We start from the raw sequence: 18,179 nt of genomic DNA on the forward strand, positions 1-18,179 counted from the left end.
ACACATTCACATATTTCGCCTAATTCCAAGACGAACCAAAAAAATATTTCAGACCGTACAATAAAGTTGATTTCAGATTGCCGCGGAAAAACGATGATAACCGAGAGAATAATAACCGCGCTACTAATGGAGTAATGGAACTCGTACATATGAATAATTCACGTATCGAATTAAAGCGGACCAACTTTTGTACTGTTTACACTTGAATTAAAAGTTTCCCCTGCGACTGAAGGAAGGAAGGCGTGGGGGGAAGAGCGTTGCGTACGCCGCCTCTTTGGAGCAAATGTCGATGTATCAGATCATGTTAACACTACAGTTTGCAATCAGTTATTACGTTTAAAAAATATCCAGGACAATTAGGGTGAGCTTAACGTTTACAAGTGACCGTGCTCGAAGCTAGCGACGCCGATACGTTGATGTCATTTAGAATCAAATACAATGACATCCTTTGCAATATGCTCAGTGTACTTGTATAAATAATAAGGAGAAGACGTACAATTAATAAATACCTTCATACTAAATTGGAGATTTAAGCTCTCAATAAATAACTAGTTTAATTGTTATGAATACTAACATCCAGTCTTAAACGACAACAATCTGTCTGGGCATTGATCCGAAACTGGAGGTCTGCGACTCCTCCCGCCTGGATAGTGTGACGGAGGAGGGTTGAGGCGAACACTGTACAGAACACCGGGAGAGCCCAGTGCGAGCACTCTTTGGAACATATTACTGATATCTCGGCCATTAATGATAATTTAATCGCGGCCTCCCTCCTACCAAGAAAGCAGTCGAAACACGTCACAAAGTAAACGCACGTCTACTTATCGCACCAACGCGGCAACTGCGTAGACGCGCACACAACATGAATAATTCATAGTCGAGAAGCAATGTAAGACGCTCAGTGAAACCGATCGCATTATCTGATGTCACGGACGACTACAGTCGCAATAACACAATGTTTTTAGGTATTTGAATCCATTCAATGTGCATGAACATTTTATGATATAGAAACATGTCTGATAGTATAATGCTCTGTTTATTTGACTAATACGTGTGTAAGCCGGTGGGATCGAAACAATGCATTTATTTTCTTAAAGTCAAATGTAATGAACGTGAAATGCTTTTAGATGTGCTCACTGTGTGCGGAATGTGAAGGTGGATAATATAAGTCCCCTGGCTGTGATAATGGCACTGATAACGGCGTCCATCACGTTACTATACAATTTTTGTTTAGTCTGTATATCGCCTCGCCACTCCGCGATACTTAATAATGGTAGCAATAGTTAGTGAATTACATTAAAATATATTTGTTTGTACAGATTGTGTATGTCCAAAGATTGTGTAGGGCCAAACCAAGGTTCTATAAGTAATTCGAAAATTCCATAGTTATTTTATATTTTTAATATTCATACGATGATTGTACTTGTTAATCTAACAATGTTGAGGACTTGAAGGCATAGTCTCCATTATAATCATACCAGTCTATGACCTGACCGTCGTACCATACATATGCGCCCTTCAGCGTGTCTGGAGCTTCCAGTACCAAATACACAGGAGTTTTGGCAGCGTCGTCTGCACTATAAAAGCCTCTCCCGGTCGTCATGTCAGTCCTCACCAGCCCTGGATGCATAGAGTTCACCACAATGTTCCTAGCTTCTAGCTCTTTCTGATGGACCATGGTGATAGCACTGAGAGCCACCTTGGCTACTCTATATGCGGCTAAGATTCCTCCTTCAACCATATCTTCAGGGTTAAAGCTTCCGTTCTTCTCGGACTCTAGATACCAGTTAACGAATTCGTTAATAATTTCGACCGTCAGATCTTTCTTTGATAACCTCTCCAGCCAGTACTTATTTTTGACATTGGATAAATGACCACAGTCACTGGAGATGTTTAACACACGTGCCTTGTCCCGCAGCAACGGGAACAGATACTCCTTGATGGTCAAAATGCTGAAGTAGTTGATGTCAACAATGGCTTTGTTCTCTTCGTAAGGTCTCCCAATTTGAATTCCGTTAGCAACGCCGGCGTTGTTGATGAGAATGTCGATGCCCCCGTGCTTCTTTTCGATGTGGTCCGCGAATCGTTTGACGCTGTCCTTATCAGCGACATCCAGTTGGTGGAACTCAGGGCTCAAGCCGAGCTGCTTCAGCTCACTGAGAGATTGCTGGCCCCGAGTCTCATCACGAGAAGTCAAATACACTACGCCATCAAATTTCTGACATAGAGCCTTGACTATGGCAAAACCGATGCCTTTGTTCGCGCCAGTCACTACGGCTACTCTGGTCGACATCCTGCACGGTCGGCCGCCGCTCACTGAGTGATGTCGTGAGTCGTAACAGTGAGGGGTCCGGTGTCGTGACAAACGTGGGGACGGCGAAGGTCGTGCTTGTATTGTAATTACATATTCATAATAATTTATGATAATAATTCTGATGATTGGTTTCTTATCGTGTTCTTTAAATTTTATTAATTGTATTTAGATCTGAGTCACGATTATTTTTATTGGACATTAATTACTTAAATATATTGTTTCATTGCATTCCGTTCTATCATTTTTAAAATTGATTGAAAACTAGTAAATAAATTAACTTTAAGTTCAAATAGAACCGGACTGAATGACTGATTTGTCTCTAAAGTTGAAGTAGACAAGACGGTCGTATATTGTATGTACATAAATCTATATTTCTACTGATAATAAATTAGATTATCTAGGTGTAACTAACCACTGGTAAGTTAACATCGATTCTGCGTCATAATATGAGAGTGTGTGCGTGTAAGTGTGTGTGTGGGCGTGAAAAGGCTTGATAACGAGTAGCCATAGTTCTCTACGCGGTATGTCCAAACAACATGTTAACTTATTTATAAAGGAGAATGACCAAAAGTCGTCTAGCAAAGTTGCATGTTGCAGAATCATAATAACAACGAAATGGTTTTCTCATTTTTTACAATCAATTTCACTACAGAATTATTTTTTTATTGCCGTATGACGTTTCGTTCTCTCTATTTAGACAGATTACTCATAGACTCGATCTCAACGCCCAGAAATGTCCCGTGAAGAGTTTACTAATGAACATAATAGTTGTCTTTAAACAATTCCTATTTACTATTTATATTAAAAATAATACATACTCGTATGTATGGACACGTGTAAATTAAAATGAGATAAAAAAACGATTAAAGCGAAACCAATTCGTGCTCGTCGATATAAATAGCACTCGGCATTATATTTCGGGAACTATCCATCATGGCGCGAGTCAGCGACGAGCTGAGACCCGGGAGCTGCTCCGAGTCATAAGCTGTTGTCGCAAGTGCTGGGGCTGGCGACGGCGACGCGACGGAGTGCTCCTCAGCAGGGCGCGTGCTGTACCGGGTAAACAAGAGGCAGTTCGACAGTGGAATAGCGACAAGTGAAGAAAGAAGTCACAAATCAACAGTAAATTCATTTCTTAAATTTCATTTATCTTTTCAAAAATATATAATATTATACTACGGGATCCTATCGGGATACTTGGGATCGACATTTCGAGCGATATCCAATTTTGGAGTCATTTGGAAGGCATAGCCAAGTTGGCGTCCAAAATGTTGGGAGTCCTCAACAGAGCGAAGCGGTACTTCACGCTTGGACAAAAACTTTTGCTCTATAAAGCACAAGTCCGGCCTCACGTGGAGTACTGCTCTATAAAGCACAAGTCCGGCCTCGCGTGGAGTACTGCTCCCATCTCTGGACCGGGGCTCTCAAATACCAGCTTCTTCCATTTGATTCCATACAGACGAGAGCCGTTCGGATTGTCGATAATCCCATTGGAACCTTTGGGTCTGCGGAGGGACTTCGGTTCCCTCTGTATTTTGTACCGCATGTTCCATGGAGAGTTCCATGGAGAGTGGAATTGTTCGAAATGATACCAACGTCTCGTTTTTACTATCGCACCGCCCGCCACCGGAGTAGAGTTCATCCATACTACCTGGAGCCACTGCGGTCATCCACAGTGCGTTTCCAGAGGTCTTTTTTGCCACGTACCATCCGGCTATGGAATGAGTTCCCCTCCACGGTGTTTCTCGAGCGCTACGACATGTCCTTCTTCAAACGAGGCTTGTAGAGAGTATTAAGCATGGCATTGGCTCCTGGCATTTCTGAAGTCCATGGGCGACTGTATCCACTTACCATCAGATGGGCCGTACGCTCGTCTGCCTACAAAGACAATAAAAAGAAAATCCTAAGTTTTAGTACAATAATCAGAGTTTCTATATTTTACAAAATGAGTACTGGGCGACGTCAGTTAGCGCATCTACGCGAAAAATAATACTTGAACTTACTGAGTTGAACTTAGCGTGTTCAGGAATTTGCTTGCAAGCCAGAGCTGCGAGAAATTTGGAACACAAAGGAAAAAGACCGGTTTTGTACATACATTAAATTAGATAAAAATATATTACGTGTCGCTTGCGCCTATGACTTGTACTCGTCGTTAATGTGTCCCAGGAGAGCCATGTGCGCCAACCCACATCGATTGGCGGTCGAAGCTCGACGCAATCAATACGCGCGGTAAGCTCCTTTGACACTGACATAAGCTGTCCGATCTGTAATCGACCTCGCAGTATTACACGTCAAAAGCTAATTGGGCTTAATATCATAATACAAACATAGAAAACAATTCCTCATTTATTTACATTTAGTTATGGAGGTCAGAGGACCTTACGACCCACTTAACAATAAGGCTATAAATGTTTATAATGTTGTACTAGCCTGCCTGCTGCGCCTGTAGGTGTGATGAGGAGTTCAGAAAGTATTAGCTTCATTCACCACGAACACCAAGGAGTGAAATCTCGCCCTGGTTGCGGCTTCGCACCGGCATGATGGAGCTAACTTTTACTGTTACACGCTTTATTCTAACTTTTGTTTCTCAGCTTCAAAGCCGATGTAAGCAATTACAATTATGTATTAACATTCTTGGGTCGCGAAAAAAAAGTCGGATCCTCCTCAGGCGGCTTTTGAGACGAATACGTCACTCATATCGGCTTTTCAACACCTAAACGTCTCATGCATGTTCGGAGTACTAATACTAATCATATTGAGACATCAAACTCGATTCTGAAGCTCCACGACGAGCCTCGGGGTCCATTAATGCTGTTCTGTCTTAATTCAATTATGTAAGTACTACTTCAAATACTTACATCGTAGACCGATTATGTTGTTTTTGTTGTAAATTTAATATTATAATATATTATTTGGTCTTGTCTTGAGAGCCACCGGTTAGCGTCGAATAAGTTCAGACCATCCAAAGCAATGATTATAAAACAGTAAATGAGGAATGCGTCGAGCGGGTTTAATTAAAGTCTGTGCGCGACGTGGTCCTGGCCGCGAGCCAGCCTGTCAGCCGCTGTCTCCTCGCGACCAGTGGAGCCGAGCAGCACTGGACCACTCAGACCGTCTAATACAATGCAAATTCATTTTTCTTGGAGAGGCCTACCCTTATTTTTAATTAAAACATGTATGGGAAACTTTTTGATTTGCTTAAATGGATGAAAGAGCTCACGGCCCACCTGGTGTTAAGTGGTTACTGGAGCCCATAGACATCCACAACGTAAATGCGCCACCCACCTTGAGATATAAGTTCTAATGAACGCACATTAGCAGACACAACGAAATACGAGCGTCACCTGTTGTTTAGAGTAGGCTCAGTTCTTAACACACACCGTCCTGCGTGTGCTGCCACGAAGCCACACCTGTTTTATTTTGAAGAGCGAGACAAAAGTTTCGAAATAATTTCCGTGAGTCTAGTGTCTAGTCGCTGCGGTCCGTTCTGGTCACTGGGCAGCACGCCGGCGGTCCGCGGGCTCGTCCCCTCGTGGTGACTAATAAATAATACATCGCGCGATAAGCAATTAGTTCCTGTGTTTCATTAAATAAAGTTTTGATTTTGAAGATTTCTCATCATAAGCTCCGTGATTGAAAAACAATGTTAATAAAACGCTTAATAGCTGTTAAGAGAAAAATAATAAATAAATTGTGACGGACATTAATAGAGGAGGCTGGGGAACAAAGTACCGCTCATTTTATACAATATTATATGCCAGCTTCACCCGTGTGTGTCCAGTGTGACCACACACGACGCACTACTGAACGTGAACCTCTCTCCTTTAGTGAGTCCGCACGGGTAAGCTACACCATTCTGCCTATTTCCGCTTTCCGCTACGAAGCAGACACGTGCTACAGTTCGGAAATCGTCTTATCCGCGAGTGTGGGGATACATTAAAAATAATACTGTTATGCTTTTGGTTAAAGTAAGTTGTAGTGGACGTGACACGGACTCGCGGTCAGTAGCCGGTCAGCCGGAGTAATGCTGCCATATTAGCACTGTCTTTAAATGTAATAATATTTATAAAAAGAAGTTTTTATATTCGACGATTAGGTACATTTGGTCTATTATTGTTAGTTGTCTATGATGCTTGTTCCAAGTTTTACTTGTTTCAACAAATATATTTCATATCTGTCTGTGAGTAATTGAAAAATAATTACGTAGTGCAGATGCGTTCATAAAACAAAAATGTCGACTCTGTCTGTCAACCGTTGAAAGTATTTTACAGAACAAAGTGGCCCAAAAAACATTTATTTGGTCGAATATTGAATGAGTTTAATGTTGTTTGCCGCAGGTCGGTCGTGGCACGGCCCCCGGGCGCCTCCGGACACCAGCGGCCGCCACGTGTGTGTACACTCACACAGCACGCAACAGTGCACGCGTCGCCGAGCTGCGGACTACACTACCATTTATAAATTAAAAGTCTTGTAAATTTGTGGAAAATACAGTGTTGGTCCGGAACCACGTGAATGTAGCAAGCCATCCAAGCGTGCGGATTATCAAATATAAAATCGTATATGATATAGGGGACCGGTCCCCTCGAACCGAAGCGGATGCTAGCTTCTCGATAGAAACAGGCAAGACGGTGCTAGATGTCACCAATAAAAACACTTTGGTTTTATAAATCTACTAGTGTGGGTCCGCGCGGGTAGGTACTACCGCCCTGCCTATTTCCGTCGTGAAGCAGTAATGCGTTTCGGTTTAAAGGGCGAGGCAGCCGTTGTACTGTCAAAGCTAAGACATTAGAACTGATGTCTCAAGGTAGGTGGCGGCATTTACTTTGTAGATTTCTACCTGGCTCCGGTAGCCACCTAACATCAGGTGGACCGTGAACTCATCCACCCACATAAGCAATTGAAAAAAAAACAAGTTTTGATTTTGTTACACGATGTTATTTCTTCATCGTGGAAACGGTTTGCGAACAAGGACTAAGATCGTATTTCCATAAAGACGTTGTCTGCGACCGAACAGCGACAGTTGAATTTCGGCGCTGTCGACTCGTTTGCAACGAATGTTTTATCTTATTGATTTCAAGTCGGTTAAAATAGAAATTATAATATTTTCCGGGCAGAACGACAATTTTTTTTGTTTTTATTTGTTTGTCAAATAGAGAAAGCAACAGACACATATACCTATGTGACGTCATCCCCATGACGTGAGTGTGCAAGATAGATAGAAATGCTTCCACCGTCTACAGATTACAACTAATTTGGACTTGTATGCGTCCGGATTACTACGAGCAAGCGCTTTAATCACACACAGGTGAATACACACGTTCATTTATCATCTTAAAATTTTAATTAATTTCTTAACACATGTTCTGATAATCGGTCCTCGCGAGGTTCGGTTCGGGAGGAGCTCCTCTAATTAAATTCCCCGTCAAAATTAGAATTCATTAATAAAAAGTTCCGCAGGAGAGGCAAGAATCCCCGGTGCTATATTAGAATTATCCGGGATTACACGCGATTCGACTTAATTACGGGATGCTGGAGTAATACTCCGCGTTTTTGCCCACTCGAGATAATGTTGCCTAATTAGTTTTCTTTTTGTAAATTGATTTATGGAAACTTCATTGTTTGCACTGGTCTCGTTGTGGAGTTGTGAAGTTTCTCTGGCACTCTCTCATGAAGCGGCCTCGTCCACAGTCTCCTCCGGCCACTGTTTACGAAACAGAAATTCAACAAGCTTGAAGGTCTTGTGATGTTATGTTAGTAAATCATATTAGTCTTGTTCTGTTCAACCTACTGCATGTTTGTTGACGAAGTGTCTCGGCGACGAGGCGACGGGTATAGTTAAGATATTGTGCACGCTTATAGTTGTATACAGTTGTACAATATTCGGAAAATAAATCAGTAGTCGCAAATAGTCCAATCTAGGCATTTAAAATAGTTCAGTTAGAGCAGCTAAAAGACATATATTTAATACTAAATGAATATTATTTTTAGTATATTTACAAACAAATTTGATCTCTGCGTAGTATCATTATAAATTATTATAACTCGCGTTTGTTTGCTTGTATAATATTTGTAAATTTCACACCACCGCCACCCAATATATAATTATCGTGAGCAATGTAAGGATGTGTTATTCTCATCTAGTTGGTATTTTTATTCGAGATGAGATTTGAAAATGGTTGAGTCGAGTCTCGGTCGTAGCTCGTTCGACCCTTCCGAAGTTTCCGAAGTTTGATTTCCACAAACAGGCTTTTCTTTTAAGAGAACCATCAGTTCTGTAATAGCAATGTGCAGTTCGAACGGTGGGAGAGTCGTCACACAATACCACTGAAGCTTCGCGTCGCGTCTCAGTGTCGATTATGTCATATTAAAGTACTCGCCCTCGACTCCTTTTCCTTAAAGATGGCTGTTGTATTTGTGGTCCGGGATCGGGATTGTGGTAAACATTCCGTGAGTAACTTTACTAGGCTAGGTTTCTTTCAATCAAAATTTGTGTCGAAAATTAAGAGAGTTTTTCAATTAAAAGTTAATGCTGAGAATAGTTTTTAAATGAGTTGGTTTTTTAGGGTTCCGGGACAAAATCATAAATACACTATAATAATTTATGTTTATCTATCCATACGTTGTCACTGTAGACTATTGGGAGTCTATTGCCGCAAATTTGCAATACAGCTAGGTAGCTATATTGTGCACATATTAGATTATTACATATGAAATTAGCGTCTTGTACGGGAGACATATAAAGTTTTTTTTTGTAAAATATATATTAATTAGTCAAAGTATGCACCGTTGTTATCTATGCACTTTTGCCGTCTCATATGTTGTTTATTGACCCCTTTACTAAAAAATCCATGGAGGCGAGAATCGATAAACTTTTTGAAGGCGGTTTAGACTACAGTATCGGAGTTTCCGGAATTTTTTTCCTTGTAAGAACTTGTCAAAATTCCGGAAAAAATGGTAATCTGTTGGAACAAAGTCCGGGGAGTGCGGCAAGTAGATGTCGCAGACATGCCTATTGTAGCTCATCTAACTTAATGGTTATTTGTTGTGCAGTGTGTTGTCTTGCGTTGTCGTGAAGCAGCAGTAGTCTAGAGCGATCGACAAATCTCGGTTTCTTGGCAGCTAGTTCTTCCTTCATGGTTTGCAGTTGCTGACAATAGATCCTAATCGTTTGGTGAGATTTTAGAAAGCTGTAGTGAACGACACCGGCGCTAGTTCACTAAACACTCACAAGTAACTTTTTCTAAGTCAATTTTCGTTTAGGGCAGGATTTGGTTGGGTCTCCAGGGTTCAGCCATTGCAAGGAGCGCTTCCGATTATCGCACAGTATCCACTGTTCATCACAAATAACGATTCGATTAAAAATCCGTTCATAATTGTGTCGGTTGAGCAAAGTAACACAGCAGTCGACGTGTGCTTGCAATTTCGATTCACTCAATTCATGAAGTACCCATCGTTCAAGTTTTTTACAGTCCCGATTCGCTTCAAGTGGATCAATACAGTTTTATCACTTATCTCGGCCTGCAGCTATTTCTGAAGTGATGTGTGATGGATTTCCTTCCACAATAGCCTTTATTCTTCATTTTCCACTTTGGTCTCCGGCCGTCCACGGGTTTGGTTCTGCTGAAGGTCAAAATTTCCAGAACGAAAACGTTGAAACCAAAAACGTACCGTGATTTCTTTTGCGACACCAGCGCCGTACACATCATTAATCCTTCGAGCTGTTTCTGCAGCACTGGTGCCACTGTAGAACTCGTAAATACGTTGTAACGTAACGTAAACGTCTCAGTAAAGTTACAACGGCTGTTCCACCTTTCAAACCGAAACGCATTACTGCTCCACGGCAGAAATAGGCATGGCGGTGGTACGTACCCGCGCGGACTCACAAGAGGTCCTACCACTAGTAAAACAATATACAGAAATAATCGTACTGAATTGTATCTCTCTCACAACGTTCAATTTGAACGTGACTTTGTTTCCAACATGTAATTGATAGAATGTAAATAGCCAAACAGTTTATTTTGTGGGTTGTTTTCAATTTTGCGGCCAAAAAAATAACGAATTCATGAATTTAAACTTTCTTTAATTTTCCAGAATAAAAAATGCTTCATCACAATCAAGTCAATCATTCATTTATTGATAAACTATACTAATATATAAATCTACAGTGGTTTTTACGGATGTTCCGTTATAACTACTGAACCATGCATCCGATTGACTTGAAACTTGGTATCCATGTAGAAAATACATGTACTTAATGGATAGGCTAATATTTATATGAGTGTTGGACTCCCTACATCAGTTGCAGGGGCGTTAATTATGAGAGTCTTTGTGGGGGTGAGAAATAATAATGTTAATTTTAATGCCCAGCGAAGCGGACGGGTACAGCTAGTATTATATAATATTCATTTATATTTTTCATTTTACGCATTTGATAATGTTAACACGGATGACAATTTAAATAGGAACTTATTTAAAAGGTTAGAAATCGTACTTCTTTTGTTTTTAATAATGTTCTAATATCCAGTTACTTTTCCTTTATTATCGTATTATATACAGATTAAATAAAATTGCCGAATTTCAACACGCAATACTGGAAAAATAGCAAACAAATTAGAATTTGAATTTCCAACCAGTGATACGAATGAGGTTTGGGGTAGTTTTTAATATATATATAACTCCTAATTTAACAGTGTTTACGAATAAATAGTTATAGGACGGCGTGCCTGTTGTCATGACAACAAATGTACTGTACTTATAATTACAGAAACATTAAGGTTATGAGAATTAAATGAAATAACTCGCTTTTGGCCCCAAATTTGAAAACGACCCTTGTATTATTATAGAGATTCGTGTTTAAGTGGAATAATAAATTCCTAAAGAAATTTATTATTTACATTCGTTCGGGCCCGGGTTTTGTCAACTCCTGATGTGAAATAGTTTCCGGGCCCATATTTTTTTAAACAATCACGCCACGTTAACCGGCCCCGTGATAAGTTCGTAAAGAACTTGTGTTACAGGTACCAGATAACGGATATAAATGTAAGATTTTTATTATACACATACATATATTTAATAATACATCCATAACGTAAGAAAAGACATTTATATTTATCATACAAATATCTTCCCTTGGCGGGATTCGAACCCGCGACCACCTTGTGTAGTGACCATGTCACTTACCACTACACCAGACGGCCGTTAAATTGGTATCACCGCGAGTATAGTGGCACCACCGTTAAATAAGTTTTAATTAAAGTATTAGCTATCCCTTCCTACACTAGCATGGCTCCGTTCTGGCAGATATCCTACCAAGAGGGGGTCATGGCATGTGTCGTGTGGTGTGTGCGAAGTGCTCAAAGATCCGAAGGCATTTTTTTTTTCAGGGTTTATAGTTACATAGTTTTAGTTTCAGGCCTTTGGACTAAGCTATATTATTAATTCATCATAACAAATTTTCAGACAAACTTCTTTTTATTTATTCAAACTTATTAAATACTCACATATCGAGAGGTGCTATTTGGTTTAGGCGACATTTCGGTTGATACGCGACATTTGTTTTTGTAATTCAAGGTGAATTTTATTTGGTACTAGCGACCCGCCCTCGCTTCGCTTCGGAAACATTAAATTTTATTATTGATAGCTGTGTCCCGCGATGTTACCCGCGGTTATTGTCGTACCGCGGGTGACGCCTAGGGGCGAAGCTAGTCTAAAAAAAAGAAAGCCTAAGTTACTATTTATATCATCAGCTACCTATCAGTGAAAGTCCCGTCAAAATCGGTCCAGCCGTTCCAGAGATTAGCCGGAACAAACAGACAGAGAGACAGACAGACAGACAAAAATAGTAAAAAATACTATTTTGGTGTATGTACCGTATATATATATTCATATGCATGTAGTAAAAAACGGTTATTTCAGTATTACAAACAGACACCCCAATTTTATTTATATGTATAGAATTATAGATTAACATCAACAGTTCGATATTTTTAATTGAACTTCAACTAAGCTTACTCCATTCAAATAGCTGAAGAAGTTCTTTTGTTATGATAATTTTTTCCAAATTTTAAACTTCAAATGGCTCTCCTATAAAGTTGCAAAAATGTCGCTTAAACTAAACTAGAGGTCCCGCAGTAGTCGAAATTCGACTATAATTAATTGGAATTGTAAGTTTGTACACTATTATGATTGTATTTTATACTTCTATAATCACAAATTTCGCCAAGACTACACTATAAAAAAATATTAATAAAGACAAATAATATTTAATCTATTCTCAATTTGACCACAGACGTCAAGAACAAAAGTTTGACAATAAATAGTATGCATGCGTGTTGCGTCAAACACATGGTATGTAGTGTGTGTAATGTTTTCTTTATTGATTCAATGTATCTTTTATGCATTATTTTAAAAAATATTAGCATTGTGCACTTTTTCTCTATATTCTCTATAAGTGTGGAAAATTTCATACTCCTCCGTCCGCGCAATTTTCGTAAAAAGGGATACAAAGTTTTTGCTTCACGTATTAATATATAGATAGGCTTTCACCCGTCGATATATTCGTGGAGCTGAACGCAGACAGGACAGGTTCTACTGGAGGCCTGTGTCCGGCGGCGGCCGTCCTTGCGCTGACAATGATAATGATTTATTATTTTGGCATTAGTCTACGGAATCTTAAAGAGAAACGTTTCTAAAGTGCAGTCACTATACTTTAACACTACTTCGTCGATCCAATAAATTTGATCCCAAAATTTATTAGTAAGCTTAAATAAAAGATAAATTCGTGCAAAAAATAAGAATTCCAGTTAAAGTCCCGTGTAATCCGGCACGTGTAGCGCCCCTACATAGTTGTGCGCGACTTAGTTTTCCGCGTGACTGCGCTCGCGGCCGCGTCCTTTGTTGTGTGTTCCTTGCTTACAAATTGTTCTCGTGCTTCCTGCAGCCGCGTCGTACAGAACAGTACGGCAACTATCACCCGCCGCCTGCCACTAACGAAACATAATCAATCACAACTATGTATATTGAAATAAATAGATTCTGTTGCATAGCTATAAGCTGTGCACGCATCGTCGTTCGCTCGACGTGATGGTGTAAAATCAATGTTAATTTATCATCGACATCAATGTCGTGTTAAGAGTTACTCGTAAATTTTTTACACACACACAGTAAATTTTTTGGGCTCGTTTTGTTATAACTAAAATACTGCAGTTTTTATTTTTTTATGGTGTATCTAAATCAAATTTGAAATTTCTCAGTAGATTGACGGCCCGAATTAATTTAGCTTGGGAAGGTAGGGTTACTGGTGACCCGGAGACTTTTCCAGTTTCAACAGGACAGGTGGAGGTCCGTATATAAGCAAACTTATTTGGAATATCTCGTATTCTGTTACCCTGCTACTACCAGCCTACCCCTACCTGCTATAAATTACGTTACGTAACTCTGATAATTGGCGAAGAGTTGTCATTGTTAATGGCTTGGACGCGGATATGTTTGAGCCGAGAATACATTATAATAAATATAATAGAGTGCGCTGTACTGTTCCGACCTTGCTCTTTGTTTCAGATTTAATGATCCGAAATCCGCGAGACGCAACGAGCCGCTGCGTCGTCGCTCGCAGATAGCACACATACCTACCGCTTACTGTGAACTAAAATATTAACTTACTGCACACAGCGGAGGGGCGTGTGTCCAAACGTGTCTGTGTAGCATATCTATAATACGTGCAAACAGGCAGCACTCCTACCAGCTCCTGCAGTGTTCCCTTTCGATTTCTCGCCTAAAAATGTTGTAGAGATTCGTTCACCATAACTCTTTTTATATAAACAGCATCCGAAACTTTTAAGAACAGTGAAAATCCTCGCGCCCCACCGAATTCATGCAAAATGAAAAGTAACAGCCTAATTTGACTCAACTCCCCTGGCTTTGGGTGAGATACATTGTAAAATATGAAGAGTATCAGCTAAAAGTGAAATAAGAGCGTTTACCCACGCTGCAGCGCTGCTCACACACAGTGCGAGTGAGCACGCCGCTGGTTGACGTCACTCATCATATTATAATAATAAATATATTCGCTAAAATATTAGCCTCTTTCGCTATACATATTGTTTCTCATCTTCATTTTTACATAAAATATTTAAGTAGAATTTTCTAGAAAAAATATATAAGGAACGATGATTTGCGTCATCTGTTGTAGATTAGGGCTTTTTGTGAGACCTTCGCCGTCCCTTGGGATGATCGAGAGAAGGGCACGCTCTTATGAATACAATATAATACGTATGTTACATTCAACAATATATCGGTGCGTGTGTGTGTGGGTGTGTGCCTACTATCGTTTTACAATAAATATTGATGAGCTCTGACAGTAAGAAAAATCGTCTGACTCTTGTCCGTGTTGGCAAGTCTCTAGTTATTTAAACAGTTGGAGACTCGTGAAAAATAAATTTGTGTGAAGAGTAAATTATATGTGTAAAGAGATGATGAAATTTTTAATTTCACATGAGTAAAATAGTAAATACAATACTGCAAATTGACTTATAACAATCTTTTGAGCTGTAGTACAGGTTCGGCGCGTGCTAAGATATTAGCCGTGGGTGCGCATGAAGACTCCTTTTAATAATATATTTTAGTTATTTATATTATATTTTTTAAGGTTGTTTGTTTTAAATTCATTGTTCTAGTATATATATTTCTGTATAAATAAATAAAGAATCTGAAGTCTGAAAGTTTATTCCTGAAATACGATATTTGCGGTTAAAGTATTCAATATCCATTCACGAACCCGTATAGATTGAGCGTATAAATTATATCATATTATTGGAACGAAGTTCCTGATGGGACGATGCTGTGGGGTAACCTAACCGGGAAAAAACGTCCGTAACGTAAGATTTTTATTAGTAATGCTCACAGTGCACGACTTAACTTTGTAATAACGTACAAAAAATAACATATTTTTTTATCATTCATTGACCACGATCTCAGAGCGTTCGTTTGCGCAATACACTAACTCTTATGCAAACAACCGTGAATGAAGTGTACCACAATAAGTTCGCACGTTACCGAATGACCGTGGGTTGTTGCGAATCCTCCAGTTATATTTTCTTTATACCTCGAATAGAACTTAAAATTAATATTTTTATAATGAGGAACTTCGTTCCTATCCGGTGTCCCACGACACCACACATTGTTTTTTATTATAAAATTATAGTTGCATGACATAATACAAGTCTTAGAATTGTCCTTACTATACGGAATGCTTTCTGGAAGGGCTGGATAAAATTTTTGTCTAAACGATTACCTATACATATTATTAATACTTTTTGGGTCAGTGGAAGTAGTCTGTCCTAGGAGTAATCTTAATAAGATCTGAGAGATGGCAGTATCTACCTACACTAACAGTAAAATGATACGGCGAGACGAAATTTAAATAGACTAAATATCCAAACGATCCACACTTCGGACACAATCAGAAGTATTTTAATTTCCAGGATGAAGCTGTTGTGCTGCTTCTAGGAAAATCGAGAAACGAGAAGCGTGGGTCGAAACAGCGACTCAAACAATTCGAGGATATGTTCATTAACATAAAACAATATAAACATTTTAAAGAACTTTGTTTTAACTTCGGAAATATTTCAAATGCTGGTAGACGCGGTAACACAACTGATTGAGAACAACACGATATAAAGGAAGCAGCGCCAGCACTGAGCTGCGGCCTTGCTCTGTTCAGTGACGTGAAACACTTCCGAACACTAACGATTTCATATCGCTATAAATTATTACATTTATACATAGTATCAAATTAAAGTTCACGGCGCTATCAAATACGATGGTGCACTTAGTTTAAGTTCTAACTTGTTAGATTGAGCAATTTTAATGAATCGGTCATTTAATGAATCGGTCATTAAAATTGCAAAGGTCGTAAGACTATGTGTATCGTGAAATTGTATCGCAGGCTCACTAAACACATTTATCTAAATAAAACCGTTTATATAAACATCAGGTAGGCTATTTAACAGTGCTAAAACTCGAAAACAAAGTTATTTATAAAGGGCAAAACATTATAAAATACAAAGAGTGCTTAAAGTTATTAATGATTACTTAGCTCTATTATATTCATACTATTATTAGCAGTCCGACAGAAGCACCCGCCGCCTGCGGACGTGCTCACCGACCACTCAATCGCCCGGCCATTGTTCGCCTGGTTTTATTGTTAGCCCGGCCTTTGTTCACCCGGCTTTTGTTCGTGGCACATCTGCCGACAAAGTGTGTTCCTGGAAGTGTTTGTTTTGTTTTGGTTTATTTTGTTGTTTCCTTTTTTTTTTGTTCTTTCTTTTTCCTGCAGTAATTGTGCCGCATCGCCACCTGTGTTCAATCGAACCGCTAAGTACCGAGAAGTTGGGGCCTCGCCGCAAGGCGAGTGTGTTTAAGACCCGGGACAGCCCCACCTGGGTCAGACATCATGGAAGCTTTATTTTCAGAATTCCTCCGACTTCGCCACCCAAAGCTCACTTCTGAGTTTCTGGCTTTCAAGGCCGATCACGCCGTGAGCCCTCTCGCGGATTCCGCCGTGCTCGTCGCTCCCGCGTCGTACACCGCAGCGTCCGCCATGCCTGCCGCTCCCGCGTCGCCTATACTAGTAGGTAAAACTGCTGCGTCGTCCGCCGTGGCCGCTGCTCCCCTGGCGCGATCATCCGCGGGTTCCGTAGGGTCCGACGGACGTCCTGCATCTGCCCGTAGGTCGCCTGCTCCCGAGCCTGCTGCCTTCTCGTCCTCCGACTCTGACTCAGACATGGAGGTCGACCTCGCCCCCGCCTCATCGACGGATGGATTCACCCTGGTACAAAAGGGTAAGAAGCGCGCTGCGGAGTCCCGAGCTCCCGCGGCCGCTAAAATTATTAAAGCCGCGAACGCGTCGCGCCCTCGCCCTCCGACTCCCGTCGTTCCCCCTGCCCGTGCCACACCGTCGCCGCGTCCAGTGGCACAAAATAAAACTCAGACCCCTCCCCCGCTAATCCTTCAAGAGAAGGCAGCTTGGGACCGAGTTTCCCTGGCCCTTCAGGCCAAAAAAATTAATTTTATCAGCGCCCGTAACCTCGCGAACGGGATTCAAATTAAGTTAACGACACCCGATGACCATAGGGCCCTCTCAAGCTACCTCCGAAAGGAGCGTATAAGTTTCCACACTTATACGCTTCAGGAGGAGCGTGAACTTCGCGCGGTCATACGCGGCATCCCAAAGGAATTAGATGCCGATCTCATCAAGGCCGACCTTCTAGAACAAGGTTTGCCGGTCAATTCCGTGCACCGCATGCACACAGGACGCGGGAGGGAGCCATACAATATGGTTCTCGTCGCTCTCCAGCCTACCCCCGAGGGCAAGCAAATTTTCAACGTACGAACAGTCTGTAGGCTTTCCTGGAATAACCGTCGAAACCCCCCTTAAAAAAGGCACTCCGAGCCAGTGTCATAACTGTCAGTTGTACGGGCACTCTTCCCGTAATTGCCACGCGCGCTCCCGATGCGTCAAGTGTTTGGGCGATCACGCCACGAGCCTTTGCACTCGCGATCAAAAAACCGCTACGGAACCGCCTAGCTGCGTCCTGTGCCGAACACAGGGCCACCCCGCGAATTACCGTGGTTGCCCCCGAGCCCCTAAAATAAATCGCTGCGTCGCCCGCCAAAACCGCCTCCGAGCTTTCGGCCCAGACATCAAAGCCACGGCACCCTCTGTGCCGAAGGCTAAGCCTGCTTTCGTGCCGGCGTCGGTGCCCAGCGTCTCGGCCTGGGCTAAACCGTTGCCGTTCACGAACACGGCTACAACTCTCTCCCCCGCGACTCGTCCCACCCCCGCGATACGTCCCTCCCCCGCGAC

General features: G+C 41.1%; 1 protein-coding gene across 1 annotated transcript; it reads right to left on the reverse strand.

Annotated features, from left to right (window-relative positions):
• Positions 1-1,378: 1,378 nt before the first annotated feature.
• LOC101742796 (carbonyl reductase [NADPH] 3) lies at positions 1,379-2,614 on the reverse strand. The gene has a single exon (XM_004929071.5). It carries the CDS (start codon positions 2,291-2,293, stop codon positions 1,427-1,429), a length of 867 nt encoding a protein of 288 aa, XP_004929128.1. The 5' UTR covers positions 2,294-2,614; the 3' UTR covers positions 1,379-1,426.
• Positions 2,615-18,179: the final 15,565 nt, after the last annotated feature.

This window comes from Bombyx mori, chromosome 4, assembly GCF_030269925.1.
Source record: "Bombyx mori chromosome 4, ASM3026992v2".
NCBI classification, from domain to species: domain Eukaryota; kingdom Metazoa; phylum Arthropoda; class Insecta; order Lepidoptera; family Bombycidae; genus Bombyx; species Bombyx mori.

Coding starts and splice junctions, on each gene's coding strand:
- LOC101742796 (XM_004929071.5), bottom strand. CDS start 2,293: ATGTCGACCAGAGTAGCCGTAGTGACTGGCGCGAACAAAGGCATCGGT.